The sequence below is a fragment of the Oculina patagonica genome, chromosome 6, assembly GCF_052425735.1.
Source record: "Oculina patagonica isolate OP01 chromosome 6, crgOcupat, whole genome shotgun sequence".
Classification (NCBI taxonomy): domain Eukaryota; kingdom Metazoa; phylum Cnidaria; class Anthozoa; order Scleractinia; family Oculinidae; genus Oculina; species Oculina patagonica.
The window spans coordinates 30086595-30109773 of record NC_135763.1 but is presented as its reverse complement, the minus strand read 5'-3'; the positions used below and the strand labels follow the sequence as shown (position 1 = coordinate 30109773).

The following is a 23179-nucleotide window of genomic DNA, read 5'->3' as shown; positions in this document are numbered from 1 at the left end:
ATGGCCGTCAACCTTCCTACCTTCTCGACCAGTTGAGGTACTAGGTACTAGCCAAAACGTTACCTTTTCGAGCAAAATATTGGCGAACAAGCAAGATGGCGAGCGAACTGGCTTTGTGTATATACTTCAAAAACACGAAAAGGACTGTAGACCGCCTGGACACCAATTGAGCAAAATAATACAAAGGACTTTTTCTGCCCAATCAGGAGGCAGCATTCAAAAAGCTGGTTGGAACTGGCCTTCCAAGACTCTTTCCCCAGGGGCATCTTTCTATGGCCTCAACTGTGCTCGCCATATTTTCCGCAACCTCGTCCCCGCCCTGGGGACGAGGTTGTATTCACCTTTCACTGTCCCTGGGTGTCTGAGGATGACCAGTTGTGTAATTGTTGACTTGAAATTAAACCTCTAAAACAGTTCTACACAAACATCAAGTTATGATTTGGAACAAAACTGTCTTTTCGCAAAGATTTCCATGGTAATAGTTATTTTCTTTTAAGCTCTTCCAATTTTCAAGTTTCTTGTAACACTTTACTTCTTCGGAAACCCAGGAGCGGTTAGCTGGGGGAGGCACGAAGAAAACTAAACAGCACATCAGAGCGACAAAAGTTTACAAGAATGGTGCAACCCAACCTCGATCCCAGGGCTGATCTAAAATGAACAATCACTGACGTAGAACAAATGCCCACTGATCTAGTAGAAGTGACAAGTTTTTATTTTATTAGGGTAAATTAACTTTACAATATTAAAACTGTTATTACAATTAACACTGTAATTGTCTAAATAAAGGTTTTGATTTGATTTGATTAATATAAGCTCTCATACATTTTTAAAAAAAACTAATAATGAAATAGCAAATTAAACCTAACAGGATATGTAAGAGTTAAAAGAATAAAAATATGAAATCTGTATTAAAATTATGATTTTTTTAAAAAAACAAAAATACGTATTATTCTGAGAGAAATTAAAAATCTGGCAAGGTGAACATAAGTGAATAATAAAAAGATTTTTTCACGGCTTCTGCATGTCCATACTTTCAGCGGATGATCTAAAACAAACACGCAGTGATCAAAAATGAAGACAACCTGATCTTCAATAATTATTTAATTTAAAGTGAAATCCAACACCAACAGAAAGATACCCTGAACCAAGCAAGTCCAAAAATTACTCATGGAAAAATGTTGTCAGTCACGGTAACAAGTTGTAACCAAACGACTAAAACATGATTACGTATATTCTTTAGTAGTTCACCTGTTTCAAATAGGCCCTAAACTTTCTGGTGTAAAAAACATCATATTATATGAAAATTAGTTTCAATCATAAATTTTCATTCCAAATCAAGAACATTTTCATCTTTAAAGCTTTGCCACAAGTTTTGGTGTATAGTGATAATATGGCACTTGCTCATATTTTCATTATTTTAAATAAAATTTAATGTTTTTATGAACAGTGGTCACTATACAGTAAATGGTTTGAACCCAGGAGTATCAGTAGTTCGTATAGTGTGATCGTCCGGGTGAGAGTAGTTCTGAGAAGAACTGTTGTTGGTGACTGACGTTTCGACAACCTGAGCGGACTCTGAAGATGACTTCCGCTCAGGTTGTCGAAACGTCAGTCACCAACAACAGTTCTTCTCAGAACTACTCTCACCCGGACGATCACACTATACGAACTAGTGGTCACTATGTTAAAATAGAAAAACATGTGGTCCACCAATTGAAAATACTGGTCAGATGACACACAGTAATATTATGGTTTTTCCTGTTTGATTTTTTTTAGGTCACTTAAAAGTTCAGCGATGCTGAAGACATTGTCATGCCTCTCAATCCTACAAGTCGCTCCTGTACATGTGCTGCATGTTGCTTTATGTTCTCTTAAACTTCCTGGGTCATTAAAACACTTTCCACACTGGCTACATTTAAAAGACTTCTCTCCTGTGTGAGTTATTTTATGCTTCTTCAAATTCCCTGCCTGATTAAAACACTCGCCACAAAGGTTACATTCAAAAGGCTTCTCTCCTGTGTGTGTTCTTTTATGTCGCTTTAAACCTGCTGCTCTGTTAAAACACTTGCCACACTCATTACATTCAAAAGGCTTCTCTCCAGTGTGTATTCTTTTATGCCGCTTTAAATCTCCTGCCTGATTAAAACACTTGCTACACTGGTTACATTCAAAAGGCTTCTCTCCTGTGTGAGTTCTTTTGTGCTGCTTTAAAAGTCCTGCATGATTAAAACACTTGCCACAATGGTTACATTCAAAAGGCTTCTCTCCTGTGTGAGTTCTTTCATGTTGTTTTAAATTCCCTGCATAATTAAAACTCTTGCCACACTGGTTACATTCAAAAGGCTTCTCTCCTGTGTGAGTTCTTTCATGTTGTTTTAAATTCCCTGCACAATTAAAACACTTGCCACACTGGTTACATTCAAAAGGCTTCTCTCCAGTGTGTGTTCTTTTATGCCGCTTTAAATCTCCTGCCTGATTAAAACACTTGCTACACTGGTTACATTCAAAAGGCTTCTCTCCTGTGTGAATTCTATTGCTTGATGCATGTTCTCTCTGATTGCCTGTTTTAGTTAAACTCTCGCTGCACTTTGTGCAATCTTTAGCCATCAAGGGATATGTACTTTAACCACTAGTTAGCTGGTAATATGCCATTCTCAGACCTAGAAACGCAACAGAAAGGTAAAAAAAAAAAAAAAAAAAAAAAAAAAAATATCAGTGTGTTGTTCCAGAAAATATCCATACTCCGTCCATCTCAACACATGCAAGGTGTTTTGATTTGAAGTCACCACTCCCTGAAAATTCCAGTTGAGCTTCCTACTTTTGATATAACATTTTGCCAATTGTGACCAAATCCCACCCCCTTAGAATAATTTCCTGATCAAATGGTTTGAGCCCTGAACAGGGAATTGTCCATTGTGTTCTTGGGCAAGACACTTGACTCTCAGAGTCCCTCTCGCCACCCATATATGGAGAAGTGCCCACCCTTCTAGACATTCCCATTGAGTGTCATAGTTTTGGCTATTTAGACCTCCTTCCACCCCCTCAGAAAAATTTTGCAGTTACTCTTTGTGGGGTGGGTAGGCAGCATGGCCAAGTGGTTAGAACGCCGGACTTGAAATCCAGAGGTTGCGGGTTCAAGTCCCGTTCTGTCCACTAGCTGGTGTTGTTTTCGGTAGCCCCAAATTCAACTACTCGGCTACGCTTGTAAATAGCCAACTGGTCTGCCTCCTGCAAGTTGCGATTTTTAATCATATTTTGTTCATTTAGAATATTTGTTTGAGAGTTTGTTAACATTGGCCCTGAAAAACCTCATTAGAAGAGTAGTCAATAGGGGAGTGGTCAATTAAGATGTTTATTTTTTTATTTTAATTTTGCTGGGCGATGAACAAATCAAGGCTTCCCCCATGTCATCTGGTAACCAGCTCGCCAGGTATTTGGATGTGTTGTCATTTGGGGATGTCAACACGATATGGGAAACTTACGAAAAACATAGGTGTTAAGTAGCCATGATTGTTCCAGCAAAATATATGATCTCTGGGTGCTAAAAATGTGTGGTTCCAGAAACCCCCCCCCCCCCCTCCAATTAGGGATTGGAAATTCCTGGGCATGGGAGGGGACTCAAAGGCCAAAAAATTTTAAAAAATTGTATTAGGCTTATTTGAAAATATCTCTGGTGGGAGGGTCTTAGGAAACATCCATTCTGTGGGGGAGGTATGGATAATTTATCAAACTACACCATATACACATATTTCACATATTTCACACTCGAAATGCTAAAAATTAACACTGAGTACGGGCAAAACTTTACACTAGAAATGATGCAAGTGAACTTACAATGCATATCAACACAGATCAAGATCAATTTTTTGGAAGAAGTCCCTTAATCCAATCTTACCAGAATGTGTTTAACATTTGGTGCGAAAGTTGTTACAGTCTGCCAAACTTGAAATGTTTGACGACCAATCATGCCACATTTAATTCCCAATTAGATCATGTTTCAGCGGCACATTTTCATGCTTAGATGCAAGCGACGGTAAAATGACTGGCGTGTTGAAATTCAGATGTTCAAAGATTTCACACTCGGTGAATCTCATTTGAGGGGTATATATTCCGCAGTTGCTGTGAAATAATATTAATGTGTCCCTTTTCCAGACTTTTCACTCGAGAATTGAACCCTTAAAGCAATAAGAGGATGTATCCCCAATCCTCTTTCAGTGGGTGCTTCTGTTTGATATATTTTGGAGTAGGGACCGCACAGCAATAATTTAAGTTTGGGGGGGGGGGGGTTAAATGCGAATGGGTAATCATCAGCCAACTAGGGGATCATGTTCCCCAGAAAAATTTAGATTAACATTTCTCTTAATAGATACCTGCACATCAGTTACCAGAATGAATAACAGCAGAGCAGACAAATTCACTTTCATTGTTATAAAATGAGTTACCTTTAGCAATGTAACATTGAAACTTAAAAAATAAACTTTATAATCATACAAATAAAACTTATTTTTTGGATTGAAACTGACCAATAATGAAACAAGCCTATTTCATAAGAAGTTTGTTCACCCTTAAAAAGCCTTTTTTTTTTTAGAAAAGGGCATGGTTCTGAAGTAGCCTAAAATTATTATTATTGAATATATCTTAAAAGGTCTAAGACAACTGTCTGCATTTACTTGTTTGTTGAAGGCTTGACTGTTTTGGTAATAGTAACTGCTGCTTCTACTTTCGTCCTTTACAAACTGAATCAATAATTCTGCATCTAGAAACGATGTGTATAGTCCTAAAGTCATAGAGTCCTCCCAGCCCCTCCCCTTCTGCGGTCCCTGTGGAAGACCACTCAGAAATAGCTAAATGAAATTTCCCTTACACTTTTCATACTTCAACTTGTTTAATATCCCTATCAATATAGCCCTATCTATTTCATTAGGACAACCTTTCAGGCAGGTCCATCTAGTATTGGGTCTGTATGGTCCACTATAGGGAGTGCCCCATTTCCCCCTCCCCCAATTAGAGACCCAAAGTGGCACAAGTGGTTGGGGTACTTTGACATGAGTTTGCAGATTTTTTTAACCCTTTTTAATGCCTAAGATTAATAGTGTAGTACACTTTATTTTATCAAATATTTCAGCTACCGTATTTATTTGGCTATAAGCCGACCCCGGCTATAAGCCCAGACCCTAAACTTTCGGTTTTCAGAACCAGTTCGATTCTGACAAAAAATAAACCCAAAACACTCGGCTATAAGCCGAGACCCGTAACCAAAAATTGGGGAAAGCAGAGAGTGTGTTATCACTCTCTGAAAGACTGGAATAACCTAGACAGAGACACTAGAAATGCACTTGATTTTGTAAATTTTAAGCGTAGCGTTCTAAGTAGGTTTTTTAGTTAATTCTTTCTTTTGTATTCAAGTTAGTTTTTAATAATTAATAGTTTTTAATTCTTAGGTATTTTTCGTTTTATTGTATATAGTCTTATTAAGTATTTTTAATCTTAGTTAGGACCTTTCTGAAAACCACTGTATAGTGAATGAAGGCTTCCTAATAAAAGATTATTATTATACCCAGTTTTTCAAATCAACATATTTGTTAAATCACAACTACATGTATGCAATCGAAAAAACAACAAAAGAAATCACTAATAAAAGGTGAATTTATTTAGAACCGTACATACGCATGACAAAAATTCACCCGAGTTACAAATTATGAGTTTTGTCCAGTTTTTTGTAAGATTTGGTGAAAAAATCGCTCGGCTTATAGCCGAATAAATACGGTAATTCAATCTACAGGGTTTTCATTTAGCAGGAGAATAGTGTAAAGTAACCGGAGAATGATTTTTAAAGGTTCCGCATCTTTATAAAACAATAGTTACATGCAGTCCTTTGAAATTTAGAATTCTCCGATCTCCGATGCCTAATGAACACCCGGAATCCTGCAAGAGGACCTGTGTAGCAAACAGTTACTCTGCAGTTCCAAAAAAGCATTCAGCGTATAAAGACATTCATAGATGCTTTTGATACTGCCGTTGTAACATATAGCACCACGTAAATTTGAGATCAAACTGGGGATCCGAAACATCGAAGGTTTGTTTACTAACAGTTTTACCCTTATTTTACCTCTAGCGCATTGCATACAATAGCAAAGGAAAGGAACTGAAATAAAAAAAGGCTTACCTCTTGTATTTCTTGCATTATTTTGACTGATCTGTGTTCCTAGGGTGGGTTTTAATTCATGTAAGTGATTTTCAGTTTTGACTGTTTAGCTTCCCCTAAGAAAAACTAGGGGAAGCTGAACCATCGAAAGCATAACTCGCTAAAACGGCTTAACCAACACTAGGAACACATAGAAGTCAAAATAATGCAAGAAAATGAAATGTAAGCCAATTTTATTTCAATTATTTTCCACAAGTTTCAAAGCATTCTCATCATTGTCTTACCAGTGTTCCAGATAAGAGACGGGTCTCGGGTCAAAAACCCGATAGAGGCGGCTGCCTGACCCGACAAATGAAATGGAAAAAATAATATTTTACTTAGAGAAGTAACAATAAAAAGCAAAGAGGAAAGTTTCCAAAGAAAAAGATATTGGAAGGAAATCAAATTCAAAGCAAGAAAGAAATCACAAAAGTTCATCCACCGTAGTTCTGAAGGTAACTACATGTATACTTGTCCAGGGCTGTGCTTTTGATACATTTCGTTTTCATCTGCTTTCGAGCGACAAGAAAAGCAATAGCTTTACCGCAACGCTTGGCCACGTAACCTCCTTTTTCAGCTTTAACTTAAGGCCAAAAAATAAATTTCTTTTCTCTCTTCGCTATCTTGTGCTGCTTTGCAGTTCAGAAGGCAAAATTGTTCGAAATACAATGTTTAAATCCATTTGTGAAGTCAAAACGTTCTCGAGTTTTCGATCGTGTCCTGCATTGGAGTCAAGTTTGTCGGTAGAAGTTAATGTTTAGCGGAGCAGTTTCCAGGCCCCCGCTCCGACCAAGCCTCGTTCTTGCCCGTGGGTCCTCGGGGCCGTTTCGCCTGGTACAATCGTCGCCGCTGGTTCGCTTGCATTTGCGCCGTGTTCTTAGTCATTTTGGTCCGCAAATTTTGCTCCCTCCCTCCCTCCTCTCTACCCTTCCTCTTCCCTGGGGTGGGGTCTTTTTTCCTTTTTCCACTGATATTTCAGTGTGACTCAGTGCAAAGGGCTCTCGCTATGGTGTCGGTTTCCATAGCAACCGTCCAAGCACCTACCCCTCTGTCGGGCCCATAACTCCACATGGGGTCCAGGTCTCGGGTGCCTTGTCCCTTTGCATCCCACGCCATCCCTCGCTCCACGCTCGCCGCTCGCTCCACGCTCGCCGCTCGCTCCACGCCTTAACCTCCTCGCTCCGTCATAGCGTAGCGCAAACATTAACGTACAATTAAACTTGTGCCTGCATTACTACAGACAGCAGTTTCTTTTTATACTTCATACATTTTTACCGAAAAGTCTTCTAAGTTCTTGTGCCTTATGTATTATACACAAAAAGTCTCTTGTAAAAGAAGATTGTCTAGCAAAAAAATTAATTCTTATAAGGATAGAGAGTAAAAATACAGCGGTTTTCTATTTTAAACAATTAGTTCTAGGTTAAGAAAACATGGAAAATTTGTGGAAAGTTTGTTATTCTCTGTAGACTACTGAGTAAGAGAATTGAGACCAAAGAAAAATGCAACTTCATAAAGAGATTCAAAAACAGGGTCATACGTATGTACCCAGAGTTGAGAAAACCAGTTTAAATAGATTTAAAAAAAAAAAATTGTCTGGGGAGCATACACCCAGAACCCGTAGGAAAGATGCAGTCGAGTTGATTCTACCTCTGAGGAAACAAGTAAGAGCTTGAGAGCCCTGTGATAGGTCAATTATTTTATCATTTAAGTAGATAATTACGATTAATCAGGAAATTTTCTTTTCTGTTTTATCCCAAATGCTACCAAATAGCACCCTGAAACGTAACACTTTTAACATTTTTCTCGTGAAGAGCCCGCAGACTCCTCCCTACAAAAAGGGAAACTTTTTTCTCAACCCTTTCCCCTAACAAGGCTCTGCATTAACCGGGTTGGCAAATTTTCGTTGACCCGCCTGATAAATTTTGTGACCCCTTGCTTCAAAAACTTAACTGGAACACTGTCTTACGCTGTAAATGTAACACAATCGCCAACATCAATGTGTCATGTTGATCGAATACAATATATGGGCCGCTTAATGTGTTGCGTTCTGCGCTTGGGCCTCAAATGACACTACACGGGCGCAAATAAACAACATACCCTCAAAAAGTCATGTTATTCCCTTATTATATTTCAGGGACCATTCTACACCCCTAAAAAAAATTAACGTGATTCATACAGAGGCCTTTTTTGCAAGTATATCAGTGGAAAAAAAGGGGATCTACTCGCAGGGTTAACTCCTCCACGTTTTAAAAATAGCCAACTGGGCAGCCTCCTGTCAGTTGGGTTTTTTAACAAGTTTCTATTCAATTTATAATATTTGTTTACTAATTTTCTACAGGATCCTCAATATTAGCACAGCAGAGCTAAATACATGTACCGGTATGCTTATTTCATGATGCTATTAAATCAGGACAACTCGGATTAATATTAATCGGATTCTAATGATTATTACAATCCAGTAATAGATTATTATAATCCAGTAATAGAATAATCTAGTAATAGATTATTATAATCTATTACTGAGGTTTGAGCCGTGCCTTAATCCATTAGGATTAATATTAATCTTATGTAAGATTAATATTAATCGGATTAATATTAATCTTAATAATAAATCTCAACAACTCAATCCTAGTCCAAAGCTTTCGAAGATTGACGGCCTTATCTATATCTTATGCATTCTTGGACCCTTTTGCTTGGTATCTATCTTGGTATCATTGTGATATGCCGACTCCGAACCTCGAAACAGTTGGTGTCTTTGGGATTGCTGCTATTTCTTCGCAGCTGGTAACGATTCCCTGTCGTTAGGTCTCCTTTTTTGTAAAAGAACATGTCCACGATACGGATTCGCTGACCCAGAGGTGCTTGATCCTTTTCTTTTACTTCTAGGGTCAACAACATTGTCTAATCTGGCTTTAGCATATGTGACCCTCCACGGGAAAACAGGGAATAAGGTGAACGCACGCGCACGGCACGTTCGCACGTTTAAACAAAAGATGCGTGTCTCAACACGGTAGCACCGTGTAAGTCACTTTCCTCATTAGTAGCAAAGCTATTGTTTTTCCTCGCACGCTAAGAGCAACTTTAAATTTGTTTTATTTTACACAGGGCCCCCGTTGATACCAGTCCTGCGACTGAAGGGGTCACCCTGTTAAAATATTGATTATTATTATTATTATTATTATTATTAAACAGCGTGTTAAGACACGGTCATCGTAGTTCGCTGACACAGTCTTCTTAACACGGTCATCCTGACACGGTCATCATAACACGGTCATCCTGACACGGTCACCGTGTTAATGCGTGCAAAATGTTAATACAATGACCGTGTCAACAAACCCTAACTTCCCCGGGGAGGGAAATGATCATTAAGCAATTTTATCACTATTGTTCATACTTACCAGGGAAGCTTAGTTGTTTCCAATTCCATAAAAGAAAGATTGGATATTCTGATATTTTACACCAGAAATTTCCCGTTTATTCACTTTGCTAGTCAAAATTAAACCACGGACGGTTTATTCGTGTATGGCGTAGCATGACTGAGACACGACTTTCTTTAGAATCCAGGAATTTAAATTCTTGTTTTGAATATTCAATCCAGAATTTTCTGCTTGAAGTTTAGAATTCAAGTCGTTCGAGCTTGAACAATAATTACTCATTCGCTCATGCTGTTCCAGGCATGAAACTTACTATCTTATTAATTTTTAAATGTTTTCTTTATGCCTTGCATAAAGCAATGAAATCAGTGTGTTTTCTTATTGTCTTTTCTACGTCAAAGAAAACGACGCTACAAAAAGCTGGGCATCAGTTAGGTGAGAAAGGCAATGATATTTAGAGCAAAACAACGATTCTCCCAGCGATGTAATCTGGCTGGTAATTTGCATGCAAGAAATCTGCCGTGTTAACAAGTCTAGCGTGTTGAGAAATCTACCGTGTTGAGTAGTCTAGCGTGTTAAGAACTACATGTACCGTGTTAAGGCTAGGAGTCTAGCATGTTAAGAAATCTACCGTGTTAAGAAGCTTAGCGTGTTAAGAAATCTACCGTGTTGAAAATAACCGTGTCAATCTACCGTGTTATAAAACAAAGCTCTACCGTGTTAGCCAAATGCAAACAAAGGCCACAAGCACGTTGCTGGAAATCAATAATATTGTTTTAATTCGCATAATCGCACAATAAGCGTGTCGTGTTAGGACCGTGCGAACGTGTTGCTTCCGTGCCATGCGCGTGCGTTCATCTTATTCCCTGTTTTCCCGTAGAGGGTCACATATGCAAAAGTGATCGTCATGTGACGGATGTGATTAGTGACTTATGTCCAGTCAGTCCTGTGCTGTAATTCGGCAGTATGTTTATCATATACATATCTGTCAGATAGCCAGGGGGTTTGTGGGGGTGGGGGGGGGGGGGGGGGGGGCCCCCCACGAAAAAAAAAAAAAAAAAAAAAAAAAAACTTAAACAAAAAAAAAATAATATTCTTCAAAAAAAAAAAAAAAACGCCCCCTCCTCTATTTTCATCATTATAAAAAAGGGGGAAAAAAAAACCCCCCAAAAAAACAAAAAAAAAGGGAAGAAATTCCCGGTGTTGTGGTCTGGCCTTTGTGTAGTAAATTAAAGAAAGTGTACAGCGCATTTGAACATAAAATATGAAAAATGCGCTATATAAATTGATTATCATTATCATTATAGACATATCTGTTATCCGAACATTCAAGGAATTTTTTCGGGATTATAATAGAGATTAATATTAATCCGGATTATAATATTAATAATAATCTAATCCTTCCAATTTTTGGCCGTGCCTTAATCCATTTACTGGATTATAATAATCTATTACTGGATTATAATAATCCTATTATAATCTATTATTATTATAATCCGCGGATTAATATTAATCCGAATTGTCCTGTTAAACATGCTTACTACAATTTCCAGTTGAGTGAGACGCGAACAAAGTTTGGTGACGAAGCTTCAACATAACAACGGCATTGTTGTCAAGGGCAAACTTCTCTGTTTCCATTGGTAACTTGTCGTTACAGGTACTGACCGCCAAAGTTCTTTTATACAAAGAGGGCCTCTCGGGAAACAGGGCAATTTTTTGATTGGCTAATTTCGATCCAAGATGGCGTCAGTTTTAATTGAGAAATTTTTTGATTGGCTTACTATTTTGAAATTTCGATCCGAAATGGTGTTAGCTTTTGTCAGCTTTACGAAGCGCTAAATGTTCTTCATTTTAGTTCGCAAATTATTCATTTTGCACTTGAGAAAGATATATTATTTAAAGCTGAAGGAATTCTTAAAGCTGCTAGAAAATCCCTGGAGTTGGAAAACGATAAAATTTCAGTTGAACAGTAACTCTAACGAGGAAGGTAAAGTGACGCATGTTAAACATAACGTCAACTCTCAACACAGATCACAGGCAGCCCAGGCGTGGTATGTGTTCAATGTGATATATAATTTGGCCGATTGCGTAAGTCTGGTTCAGCCGTTTAAGACAATGTATGAGAAATCTTCGAAAATTGCTCTAAATACTACATTTGTAAAGGAACTGAAATAAAAATGGCTTACCTCTTGTATTTCTTGCATTTTTTTTGCCTTCTCTGTGTTCCTAGGGTGGGATTTAGGCCATTTAAGCGATTTTCTCTTTCGACGTGAAGGCTAAACCGTCGAAAGAGAAAATCGCTTAAATGGCCTAAATCCCACCCTAGGAACACAGAGAAGGCAAAAAAATGCAAGAAATACAAGAGGTAAGCCATTTTTATTTCAGTTCCTTTACAAATGTAGTATTTAGAGCAATTTTCGAAGATTTCTCATACATTGTCTTAAACGGCTGAACCAGACTTACGCAATCGGCCAAATTATATATCACATTGAACACATACCACGCCTGGGCTGCCTGTGCTAAGGCATAATATATTTCGTTATTTGTTTCTTTTATCGTTGTCTCTGTGTATATATTTTTTATTTGAAAGCGTAATAAAGTGTTGCTGACGATATTTGTAGTGTTTGTATTTATTTAAGCATCGAGATTGTCGAGCAAGACAGTTACAAAAACAAATTTGTTACCAATGGTAACAGAGAAGTTTGCCCTTGACAACAATGCCGTTGTTATGTTGAAACTTCGTCACCAAACTTTGTTCGCGTCTCACTCAACTGGAAATCGCAGTATGCGCTAGTGAAAACCAGCCTTTTAAAATACATTATCGTGCATGCATCAACAGCATCATGGCCGGTATTCTCATTTTCTTCGCCACAAATGGGTGGAAAGGAACTGTTTAAAATAAATTGTAGTTCATTTACCTTGTAATTTTAAATATGACCTTTAGTTTTTCTTACCTTCACTTAAGCAAAGCAGCGAAGTACAATTTCAGAGGGCTGTAGACTTCAAGTCACAATCGAACAAAAGATTACATAGCCGCCATATTGAAAACGTTGATCAACTGATCTACTGCGCAGCCGTTGTTTATCTTCGTCACGCAAGTCACGCAATGGTCACTCTCGGCCTCACTCTCCGGGGTGCTGTTTGCCTGCACTGAAGCAGGCTCGGTTAGTGGCAAAGCCGAGAGAGGAGTAAGCTACTGAATCTCAGTTATCAGACCGATAGATCTTTGGCGATTTCTCAGCTATCACTTGAGTGTTTATCGAGGTACTAGCCCGCAAAAGCTTTCACCGTGGGGTGGTGGGTGGAGAGGGAAGAGAGCCTGCAAGGACAACAATAATCCAGGACTGGACTTGGTGTCAAGAACGGAAGATCGGGCATTGGTCATCAACGAGGTCTATATTATTTTATAGCCCAAACAAATTTTACAACATCAATACAAACTCATTAAGTAGCTTGCAAAAAGAAAATAGAACAAAACAAAAACAAGCTGACAAGTTCAAAGTCATAAATCAAATTCTCTTTGGTTTATCTCGTTATTATTTCGGCACTGCAGATATTTATTTTTTTCCAAATTTACTTTGCAATCAAAAGAAATATATCTAGTTTTAGCTATAATTGGAGTAAAAACACCCGAGACAGGTTTGAACGGCAATTTTTAATCCAGAAATCAGAGCTGTTTTTCCTTTAAGGTGGCCCGCGGGTATTTATGAGGCTGACAGTTCCCTTTTTTAAGCGCGTTTTAAGACGGGAAAACGTTAAGCGATTGCTTAGATTTTTGAGAATCTGAAAGAAAAATCCTTAATTTATATTAAATGATAAGTTTTATAGCGATCAAACGCGATTTGTTTAAGTGATGAGTGATTTTCGGAAGCCTTCGTTTTTAATAAAATGCGATTATTTTTAAAATGCCACGGTGAATGTTTTTGCAATTACCCCAAAACGCTGCCAAACAGTTGAAGTTTACTCACAACAGTAGATTTCCTGAACGAGCGACATCTTTATTTTGCCTTTGAAAATTGTTGTGTTATGCGTTTGACTTGACCGTCGCATAAATGTGATACTTATAATAACCCAGTACCAGCCAGTTTTGAGGCTGATGCTCCTTAATTTTTGTGTGTTAAAGTTTAAAAGATCGTGTATATACATCAATCAATCAAACAATCAATCAATCAATGTTTATTTGCCCCATTCAGTATTTTTACAACAGTGTAAATTAATATCTAATATATAATAAGGAGCAGGAGTTCTCAACAAACCCTTTTGGGCTTACAAGGAGAACCCCTGTTACAAATTTGTTGATAATCTCATATATCTTTACATGGCTATAATTATTTTAAATCAATTATATTTCTATAATCAAATGTTAGCAGTCAATAAAGATGGATGGTTTTCAGCTGAATGTTTAAAAATATCAAACAAATGACGTCATTTCAAATTGCGAAAAATTTGTCGATTTGTTCTGCATTTTTTTAAAGTTGCAGTAGGAACAGGATATTGCAAAGGTTTGTGCCAAGTTTCAGCGTGTTCCTTTCATACGGTTTGAAGAATTTCGGTCGCAAAGTCAGGTACATTTGCTTTCCAAGTTCTGGTCGCTTTGTAAACCCCGCATTTCGAATGAAATTACACTGTTGTTTTCGAAGAGAGGTGTTACTTTCAAATTCCGCACGATCTTCTGCTACTTGGAAATAACACAGCCTGAAATATTTACTACTAAAATGACAATTACCGTTTCTGCACATGTATTCCCTGACGGCAGAAGATCGTGCGGAATTTGGAAGTAACATCTCTCTTCGAACAACAACAGAATAATTTCATTCGAAATGCGAGGTTTACAAAGCGATTAGAACTTGGAAAGCAAATGTATCTGACTTTGCGACCAAAATTCTTCAAACCGTATGAACGAAATACGCTGAAACTTGGCACAAACGTTTGCAATATCCTGTTCTAGCTGCAGCTTTAAAAAAATGCAGAACAAATCGACAAATTTTTCGCAATTTGAAATAACGTCATTTGTTTGATAATTTCAAAAATTCGGCTGAAAACCATCCATCTTTATTGACTGCTAACATGTGATGTATACACACGATCTTTCTAACTTTTACACACAATATTAAGGTGACATCAGCCTAAAATTTGGCTGGTACTGGGTTATTATAACCATCATATTTATGCGACGGTCAAGTCAGACGCATAACACAAAGTTTTCAAAGGCAAATAAAGATGTCGCTCGTTCAGGAAATCTACGGAGCGGATTTTCCTGTAAGTTGTTGTGAGTAAACTCCAACTGTTTGGCAGCAATTTTGGGGTTATTACAGAAAAATTCACCGTGGCATTTTAGAAATAATCGCATTTTATTAAAAACGAAGGCTTTCGAAAATCGCTCACAACTTAAACAAATCGCGTTTGATCGCCATAAAATTTATCATTTTATATAATTTGAGGATTTTTCTTTCAGATTCTCAAAAATCTAAGCAATCGCTTCACGTTTTCCCGTTTTAAAACGCGCTTAAAAAAGGGAACTGTCAGCCTCATAAATACCCGCGGGCCACCTTAAGCCAAGGAACATGGAGTCTCTGGAGACACATGATTTGATCGGTTAGATCTTCAGTAAAGGAAATTTAAATTTAGCAAAACAAATCAGCTGCTTTAACAACACCCTTTGTTGAAAGGGACTTTTGATTGGCCGGATTTAAATTCTCTGTTTAAAATCTAGCCAATGAGCCACTTGTTTCCATGCCCCAGGCTCAACCAGCTAAGAGTGACAAGTGGCTCTGGGGATGAGAATGGCTCGAAGGAGAGAGACACTGTGAAAGACTTGCCCAAGAACACAACACAGCGCCCCGGCCAGGTCTCGAACCTGGGCCATTTGACTCGGAGCCGAGCGCGCTAACCATTAGGCCACCGTGCCTCCCACGAGTTTCTGTCAAAACTGATGTATTATGAGTTGCATATTTAGCTGTTTATTTATTATACGTAATGAATTTTCTACAGTAAAAACCCACGAGTAAGAACCCAACATTTAAGAAGCTATTAGGCTAAAATTTGCAAATTAGATCATTTTTAAAGAACCTATTTAGCGTAAAATTTAAAAACAGGTAAAAATGTTTTTTCTTTGGGAAAATAAGTTTAGGCGAGGCTTTGCTGTACATGTATGCAATGTCATGTTCTAAGTGATTAGGGCTTCATTTTTATATTGACACTTGTGTGGTATGAAAATTTTATTCAAATAATAGGCCGAATAACACTAAAAGTTCTATTAGCAACAATGTAACTTTATTCCCAGAAAATAAGAACAGGTCTGTCAAGAACCTATAGAACCTGTTTAGGCTAACCTGAAAAAACCTTGGTCATATATGCATTATTTTTAATAAATGTTTTTATAAACAGTAGTCACTACTTTATGCAAAATCAAGCACATTTTCATCTTAAAAGCCCGCTAGTTTTGATGTATACTGATGCTATCACATTTCCCCGTATATTCATTATTTCTTAGTAAAATTTATAATCAACAGTGGGTCACCATGTCGACAGACAAGAATGTGGTCCACCAATTGAAAATACTGGACAGATGCCACACAGCAATATTATAATTTTTCCTGTTTGATTTCTTTCAGGTCACTTAAAAGTTCAGCGATGCTGAAGGCATTGTCATGCTTCTCAATCCTACAAGTCGCTCCTGTGCTGCATGTTACTTTATGTTCTCTTAGACTTCCTGTGTCATTGAAACACTTTCCACACTGGCTACATTCAAAAAGCTTCTCTCCTGTGTGTGTTTTTTTATGCCGCTTCAAATTTCCAGCTTCATTAAAACACTTACCACACTGGCTACATTCAAAAGGCTTCTCTCCTGTGTGTGTTCTTTCATGTCGCTTTAAATCTCCTGCTCGATTAAAACACTTGCCACACTGGCAACATCGAAAAGGCTTCTCTCCTGTGTGTGTTCTTTTATGCTCCTTTAAATTTCCTGCACGAGTAAAACACTTGCCACACTGGTTACATTTAAAAGGCTTTTCTTCTGTGTGAGTTATTTCATGTTCCTTTAGTTTCCTTGAATAATAAAAACACTTGCCACAATGGTTACATTCAAAAGGCTTCTCTTCTGTGTGAGTTCTTTCATGTTGCTTTAGATTCCTTGCATAATTAAAACACTTGCCACACTGGTTACATTCAAAAGGCTTCTCTTCTGTGTGCGTTCTTTTATGCTGCTTTAAACCTTGTGCAAACTTAAAACACTTGCCACAATGGTTACATTCAAAAGGCTTCTCTCCTGTGTGTATTATTTCATGCTGCTTTAAGTTTCCTGCCTGATTAAAACACTTGCCACACTGGGTACATTGAAAAGGCTTCTCTTCTGTGTGTGTTCTTATATGCTGCTTTAAATGTCCCGCACGATTAAAACACTTGCCACACTGGTTACATTCAAAAGGCTTCTCTCCTGTGTGAGTTCTTTTATGTTGTTTTAAATTTCCTGACTGATTAAAACACTTGCCACACTGGTGACATTTAAAAGGCTTCTCTCCGGTGTGTGTTCTTTCATGTTGCTTTAAATTTCCTGACTGATTAAAACACTTGCCACACTGGTGACATTTAAAAGACTTCTCTCCTGTGAGTGTTAATCTCTCTCTGCACTTTGTGTAATCTTCCTCCATCAAGGCAGACAAGGTCTTCTTACCCACTAGCTGGTAATATAATCTCAGATCCTAAAACACAAAAGAAATGCAATATCAGTGTATTGTTCCAGAACATATCCATTCCTCATACACAGGTCTATTGGTTTAGGTCTTCACCTCTGGATTTTCCAGCTGAGTGATCTACTTTCATTAAAACCATTTTGGCTTTTAAGATACCTTCATCCCATTAGAATTTCCAGTTACCCCCAGTGGAATGGGTAGAGATGAAATTATTTTCTTGAAACACACACTCTACTGTGATATTATTTGCAAGTCGACTATAATGCGATGCATAAGACAAAGTGAAAGTTACCCCCATCCCTCAACACTGACTGGGGCTTTGCAGTTCTTGAGAGAAATATTATAGGCAACACTCTGTTAGTAAATTCAGGCACTGAGGAAACCTTCACCCAGTCGCTCTTTAGATTTGCAGGAGACCATGGAAACTGAGGGCGCGTGCAGGCATGAAAAACCCAAAACTTTTAAACAAAATTGTGGGACTTGACAGGAATGTGTGATTTAATTCCCTAGTGGGGTATGGATACCGTATTTATTCAATTAAGCGCCCAACCTCGAATAAGCGCCCACCTCGAATGAGCGCCCACCCTGTAGGTAGGAAAAGTTAATAAGTGCCCAGCCTTGAATAAGCGCCCACCCCCACCCCCAAAAATGAGGGCATAGAAGGAATTTTGATTATTATTGAAGTTGAAATTAACATTCACTAAGTACTACTGAGAGACTATCCTGAAGACCGATTTTTTTAGTTTTTCTACGGAAACTTTCAATGAACATTTAAAATTCTGCTTTTGTACACCTTCACGTTTAGTTATTATACATTGTTTGCTTGCAAAATAAACGTACTTTTTGCTCGAATAAGCGCCCACCTCGAATAAGCGCCCACCCTCAAGGTCCAAAAATTTAATAAGCGCCCAGGGCACTTAATCGAATAAATACGGTATATTCTAAAACAATGCATATTAATAACAGGTTATCATTAAAATCCTTTCAAGATGTTGCTGTGTAAATAAAATGACTGGTGTGTTGAAATTAAATGTTCAGATAGTCAAGACTTATTGAATATCATTTTAAAAACTATATTACATAACCAGTAACTGTAAGGCATGTTTCAGTAATTGTTTTGGTTTCTTTGTTAATTCATTATTATTGTTATAGTCCCACCCTTCCTCAGCCCCAGAAATACCTGAATGATATTTCCCTTGCACTTCTTCCATATTTCAACCTTGTAAAATATCCCTATCCAGCTTTAGAAAGGACAACCTTTCGGCAGATGCATCCCGTATGGTCCACTATATAGAGTCCACCCCCCTCTTCCCCCTCCCCCCACCCCGTCACACTTCCCCAAGCAGAGTAGGACTCTACATGCAGTATTAAGGAATTTATTGTATTTTCTTAATGAAACGCCCTAAGCATTTATTTGACTCCTGGCATGGTTAATCAAACGTTTACAAACTAATCAAACTCAATCGAACACAATCCATCAGATTGTGTTTGATTGAGGTAGGCCGGGCAATGGAACTCATTCCAACACATTAAATGGATTGATTCAATAACAGAAACCTCAGAAATAAACTGTCCATGGCAGTTTACAGAACAGAAAAGAAAAGAACAAAGCTTTTATTATTCCTGTGGGGGTATACTTGATTACCCTTTTTGTTGTAAGCTAACTTACAATTGCAAAATGACAAATTGAAGTGTTACTTTCATGAAAATTAAAACACATTTTGATAATAACAGCGACCCTGTTTTTGATAAGGGTTTCACAATAATTACTTGAAGCAAATTGATATATTCCTTGCCCCAGTTGTTCAAAGCATGGGTAACGCTATCCACCGGATAAATCACTATACAGTGGAAAGCATAGTATGTTTTGTCAGAACTTATCCGCTGGATACCAATTTATCCAGTGGATAGTGTTATCCACCCTTTGAACAACTGGGGCTTGGTATATTTGCTTTGATTAAAAACTAGCAATGTTAAATTGCGATATTCCTGACTTTTGATTGGTTAACAGGCAATGGTATATGAGCTCATATACCATTGCACACAAAAATTAGTCAAAACGTGTTAACAAAAACAGCTGGGGAGCTAAAATATTGCAATTCTTTGGGTGTTTTTAATAAAACAATTATATTGTTAAGTATATTCCGAGGTATAATTCTATTCCCAAATCTCTTGAATCCCACACAAACATCTTCACTGGCTGGGGAGGGCTGGGGAATTTTGTTTTTTTTTTAAGGGTTGACCCTCCCTGCATTTTAATTTAAAAAAAACTCCTGATTTCCCCCCCCCCACCCAACCTGCACCTTCCCCCCCACCCAACCTCCACCTTCAACTATAGGTGACTGACAAAAGTGCAACCCTCCCCTCACTAGTACATGAAAGTTCCATGCCGCAGAAACCTCAGAACATGTCGCTTGTGAACTACGGAAATATGTTTGCATATTTAAATATATCATGATATTGAATGTTTGTGCAAGAAAATTCTTGATTGTTTTGACTTGATAGTTTTGGATTTATTTTTTGTGGCATGACAGTGAAAACCACCTATTTTCAAAGTTATGACATAATAAAAACGTTTTGATGTCATAGCTATTTCAATATTGCACATATTGCCTTCTAAATGCTCTCTACCCGTGATGTTGATTTAAGTGGAGAAAATATAAACTGTGTGAGTTTTTAGGGTTTTTGTGTTCTGTTTATGTGACTTACCAAATATGGTCATGACTACCAAAAATGGAGGCAACCTCCAATTAAACAAACATGGTCAAAATTTAAACCTGGGTCTCCCCCCTTAAACAGCTCAAAAAGAGGTATCGCCCTCCCCTTTTGGTGCTCATTTTCACTGATGGCCCTCCCCTCTGAGGCCCCAGCCCTCCACCCCCCTAAGAAAAAGCATACCTTCCCTTACCAAGTTATCAAAGCATTAACAGGCCACAGGGAAGAAACCAATTCACGTTGAAGATGACCTAATTGTCTGAGCTTGCGGCAATCTTGGTAGTATTTTACTGTACATTTAAAGCTTACAATACACAGCACATCTGAAGCCATTTCTCCGGAATTTGTCTGGTTACAACAACAACAACAACAACAACAACAACAATCTTCATTTGTGCCCAGAAAAGTTACAATAAAAGTTACCAATAACACATGCTAGACTCCTGGCTGAAGTAACTCAAGGCTTCTAGAACTGGTTATAGATCAGTTTTACAAAAAAACCGAATTCGAAAATTGAACATTCTATAGAGTTCGATTGAATATTTTTTTCGGCGATAATTTTTCGATTTCATTCCACTGCCGAACTCAATCGATAAATTGAGCTTGATAAAGTTCGATTGAAATTCAGCTCTGCCGGGTGAAGAACAAGTTTCATACATTATTTTTGACATACTGACATGGTTTCATTAAAACTACAGCTTTATATACCTCAAAGAAACGCTTTTTAGAACTCCACTTAAAAAACCTGGCGTCTATTCCAGAAAATACAGTAAACTAATAAGATAATACTTCAAACACTAGCGGTTTCAAACCCGAAGTAACCACTCAAACTATTTGGTAATCGAACTCAATCGAACGTAATGGAACCTAATCGAACAATTGGGTTCGATTAATGTGTGATAGAGTTCGACTGCGTGTGATTTCCGAATTTATTGAACCCAATCGAACCTAATCGAACACAATGGAAAATCTAATTTTTACCCCGAATACCACCAATCTGTTTTAGCAATAGCTACGAATAAATAATTAACAAAAATTACTAAAAAGAACTTGGCGATTTCGGCACATAAATGGTCGTTTAACAACTTAACACTTGCACAGAATCCTTCAATGAACTTGAACATGTTCATGTCCACAGCAGTGGCTAGAAAAAACATTACACCCGCTTTCAGTGTTACGTGCATAGCGGCTTTCTGTCGACATCCATCTTTCGACGTGCTAAACAAACAACACGGATCAAAATCCGCCAATCACAGCCCACTAGCATGACCTTCTGACCTTTTCGCACATTTGCATGAAACCAACAACGGTATGTATAGGTTTTGATTGGCTCATTTCAAACAGCATGTCGAAAGATGATGTCGAAAGATGGATGTAGAAAGATAGCTATGCACGTAACACTGAAAGCGGGTATAAGCTTGAGCCTCTCTATGGGTATTTCCGAAGAAATCGAAGACGCGAAGATCGCCGCAGAAAAAACGAAGATCTCAAGATTGAAGCGAAGATCTGAAAATTGACCTAAATTCGCGTGACCAAATTATACAGTCAGACATAAAACTGTAAAAACTCGTAAACACTACAGAAAATATTTTTATTTTCCGTATTTTGGCATTTGACCACTTTTCACTGTGATTTTGACAACAGTGTCAACAATGCTTACGGTCACTGCCGCGAAACCACATGATGCCATTACAAGGCTGAAAATGACAAAAATATTGCACTGAAAATGTAATCATTAATGACATTAATGACGTCAATCAGAACCCACTAACCAATGTATTCGATTTCATTCGTACCATGTGGGTCGTGTCGCTGATCTTTAACCTCGCGCCGGCTCGCGGTCTGCAGAATACATCTTATTCATGGCAGATTTCGACTTAGAAGTCAAGTATTCGCTTTACACGATCAACTCAAAAGATACGGAAACGCCATCTGTTAAGCCGTGGTGGTGTAGGACGACCTTGTGCGAGCAGGGGAGCTTACAAGCTCTTGAAAAACGCCTAAAAGCTAAGGTAAGCATGATAACATTGACCAACACTCACTCCTGGTCAACTTTGTTGTTTTTATTGTTTTTATAGGGAGAAATCATCAACTTAAGATTTTTTAATTCCAGTCAAGACCTAATCACAAAATGCAGAAACGATAACAAATGCTAATATTAGTTGTAGTGATAAGTTTGGGTCAAATTTGGTCTAAAAGGGTTGTCAACACAGTGACCAGGTCTGTCATGTCTGTAACTCGCCGTCTTGACCGTCCACAAATGTGACATGTTCTGTGGTACTCCTTTACTGAGACGACAGATGAACAATTTGGCTGCTTTGTGGCCGTAGGATCCGGAAAAGTTCTAAAGAAAGGAATCCTGTTTCCTTTGAGTGACACCGACATGACCACGCGAGACAATAATGACATTATTCACTTAACAGACACCTGCTTATCGCAAATATTGAACTCTTTAAACTCCCAAACCCCGACAGCTTGTGCAGTGGCAGAGTTTGTGGAATCAGAAAATCAAGACCAGAATGACGAACTGCAAACTGTTGAAGGCGAGCATGTCGAATACCTTGACATTGAGGCAACAGAAATTCGAAGCCGCAGAGAAAGAGGCGTTAGGAAAAGGAGAAATGAGGACATGGTCTACTACTGACATCGCTAAAAAGGTGTGAGGGTAGAACATCCCTTTTACATGTCATCCTTTATTGTTTTAATAACTGTTTACATTGCTTTTTCGTGAATTTAAACCGTGAGTAATGCAATAATTAAATTGCTATTGAAGTGAAATATTTATCAACTGTGAATTACACTGAATAGACGTTTAAAGCACTTTAATCCGAAAAACGAAGATCTTCCTGAAAAAAACGAAGATTTGCAAAAAAATTGCGAAGAAAACGAAGACCGTGGGTACCCATAGAGAGGCTCAAGCTTTATAGTGAAGCTCGCAGATTTCTACTCCTTATTTTAGCAAGACATTGAGAGCATTCCTTGCGAACTCAACTGATTACTTATTACTCTACTGTCCCTTAAACACGATATTTCCACTTTTTCTTACCTCTACTGAAGCAAAACAGTCAATAAGTAAATTCCGAGAGGCTTCCATGCGATCCGTATCATGGAAGCGGCCATTGAAGGACTAGAGCCCAGTCTACTCGCTACAATTTACGGAAACAATAACACCAAACCAAGGACAGGACTAATGGAACATTGGAATGAGACGATCC

General features: G+C 38.0%; 4 protein-coding genes across 4 annotated transcripts in view; 1 reads left to right on the top strand and 3 right to left on the bottom strand.

The window, feature by feature from the left end:
• LOC144658186 (uncharacterized) overlaps window positions 1-23179 on the bottom strand; it is a 221355-nt gene that overhangs the window by 4758 nt on the left and 193418 nt on the right. The gene's annotated exons all lie outside the window — the stretch shown is intronic.
• On the bottom strand, window positions 698-12643 carry LOC144658307 (uncharacterized). The gene is made up of 2 exons (XM_078518719.1): window positions 12513-12643; window positions 698-2660 (listed from the first exon to the last, which is right to left on the bottom strand). The coding sequence occupies exon 2, from the start codon at window positions 2605-2607 to the stop codon at window positions 1747-1749; it is 861 nt and encodes a 286-aa protein (XP_078374845.1). The 5' UTR covers window positions 2608-2660; window positions 12513-12643; the 3' UTR covers window positions 698-1746.
• LOC144658214 (uncharacterized) lies at window positions 13748-23076 on the bottom strand. Its single transcript, XM_078518592.1, has 2 exons — window positions 23011-23076; window positions 13748-17258 (listed from the first exon to the last, which is right to left on the bottom strand). Exons 1-2 carry the CDS (start codon window positions 23056-23058, stop codon window positions 16143-16145), a joined length of 1164 nt encoding a protein of 387 aa, XP_078374718.1. The 5' UTR covers window positions 23059-23076; the 3' UTR covers window positions 13748-16142.
• On the top strand, window positions 21800-22698 carry LOC144658849 (uncharacterized). Its single transcript, XM_078519330.1, has 2 exons — window positions 21800-21976; window positions 22439-22698. Exons 1-2 carry the CDS (start codon window positions 21827-21829, stop codon window positions 22625-22627), a joined length of 339 nt encoding a protein of 112 aa, XP_078375456.1. The 5' UTR covers window positions 21800-21826; the 3' UTR covers window positions 22628-22698.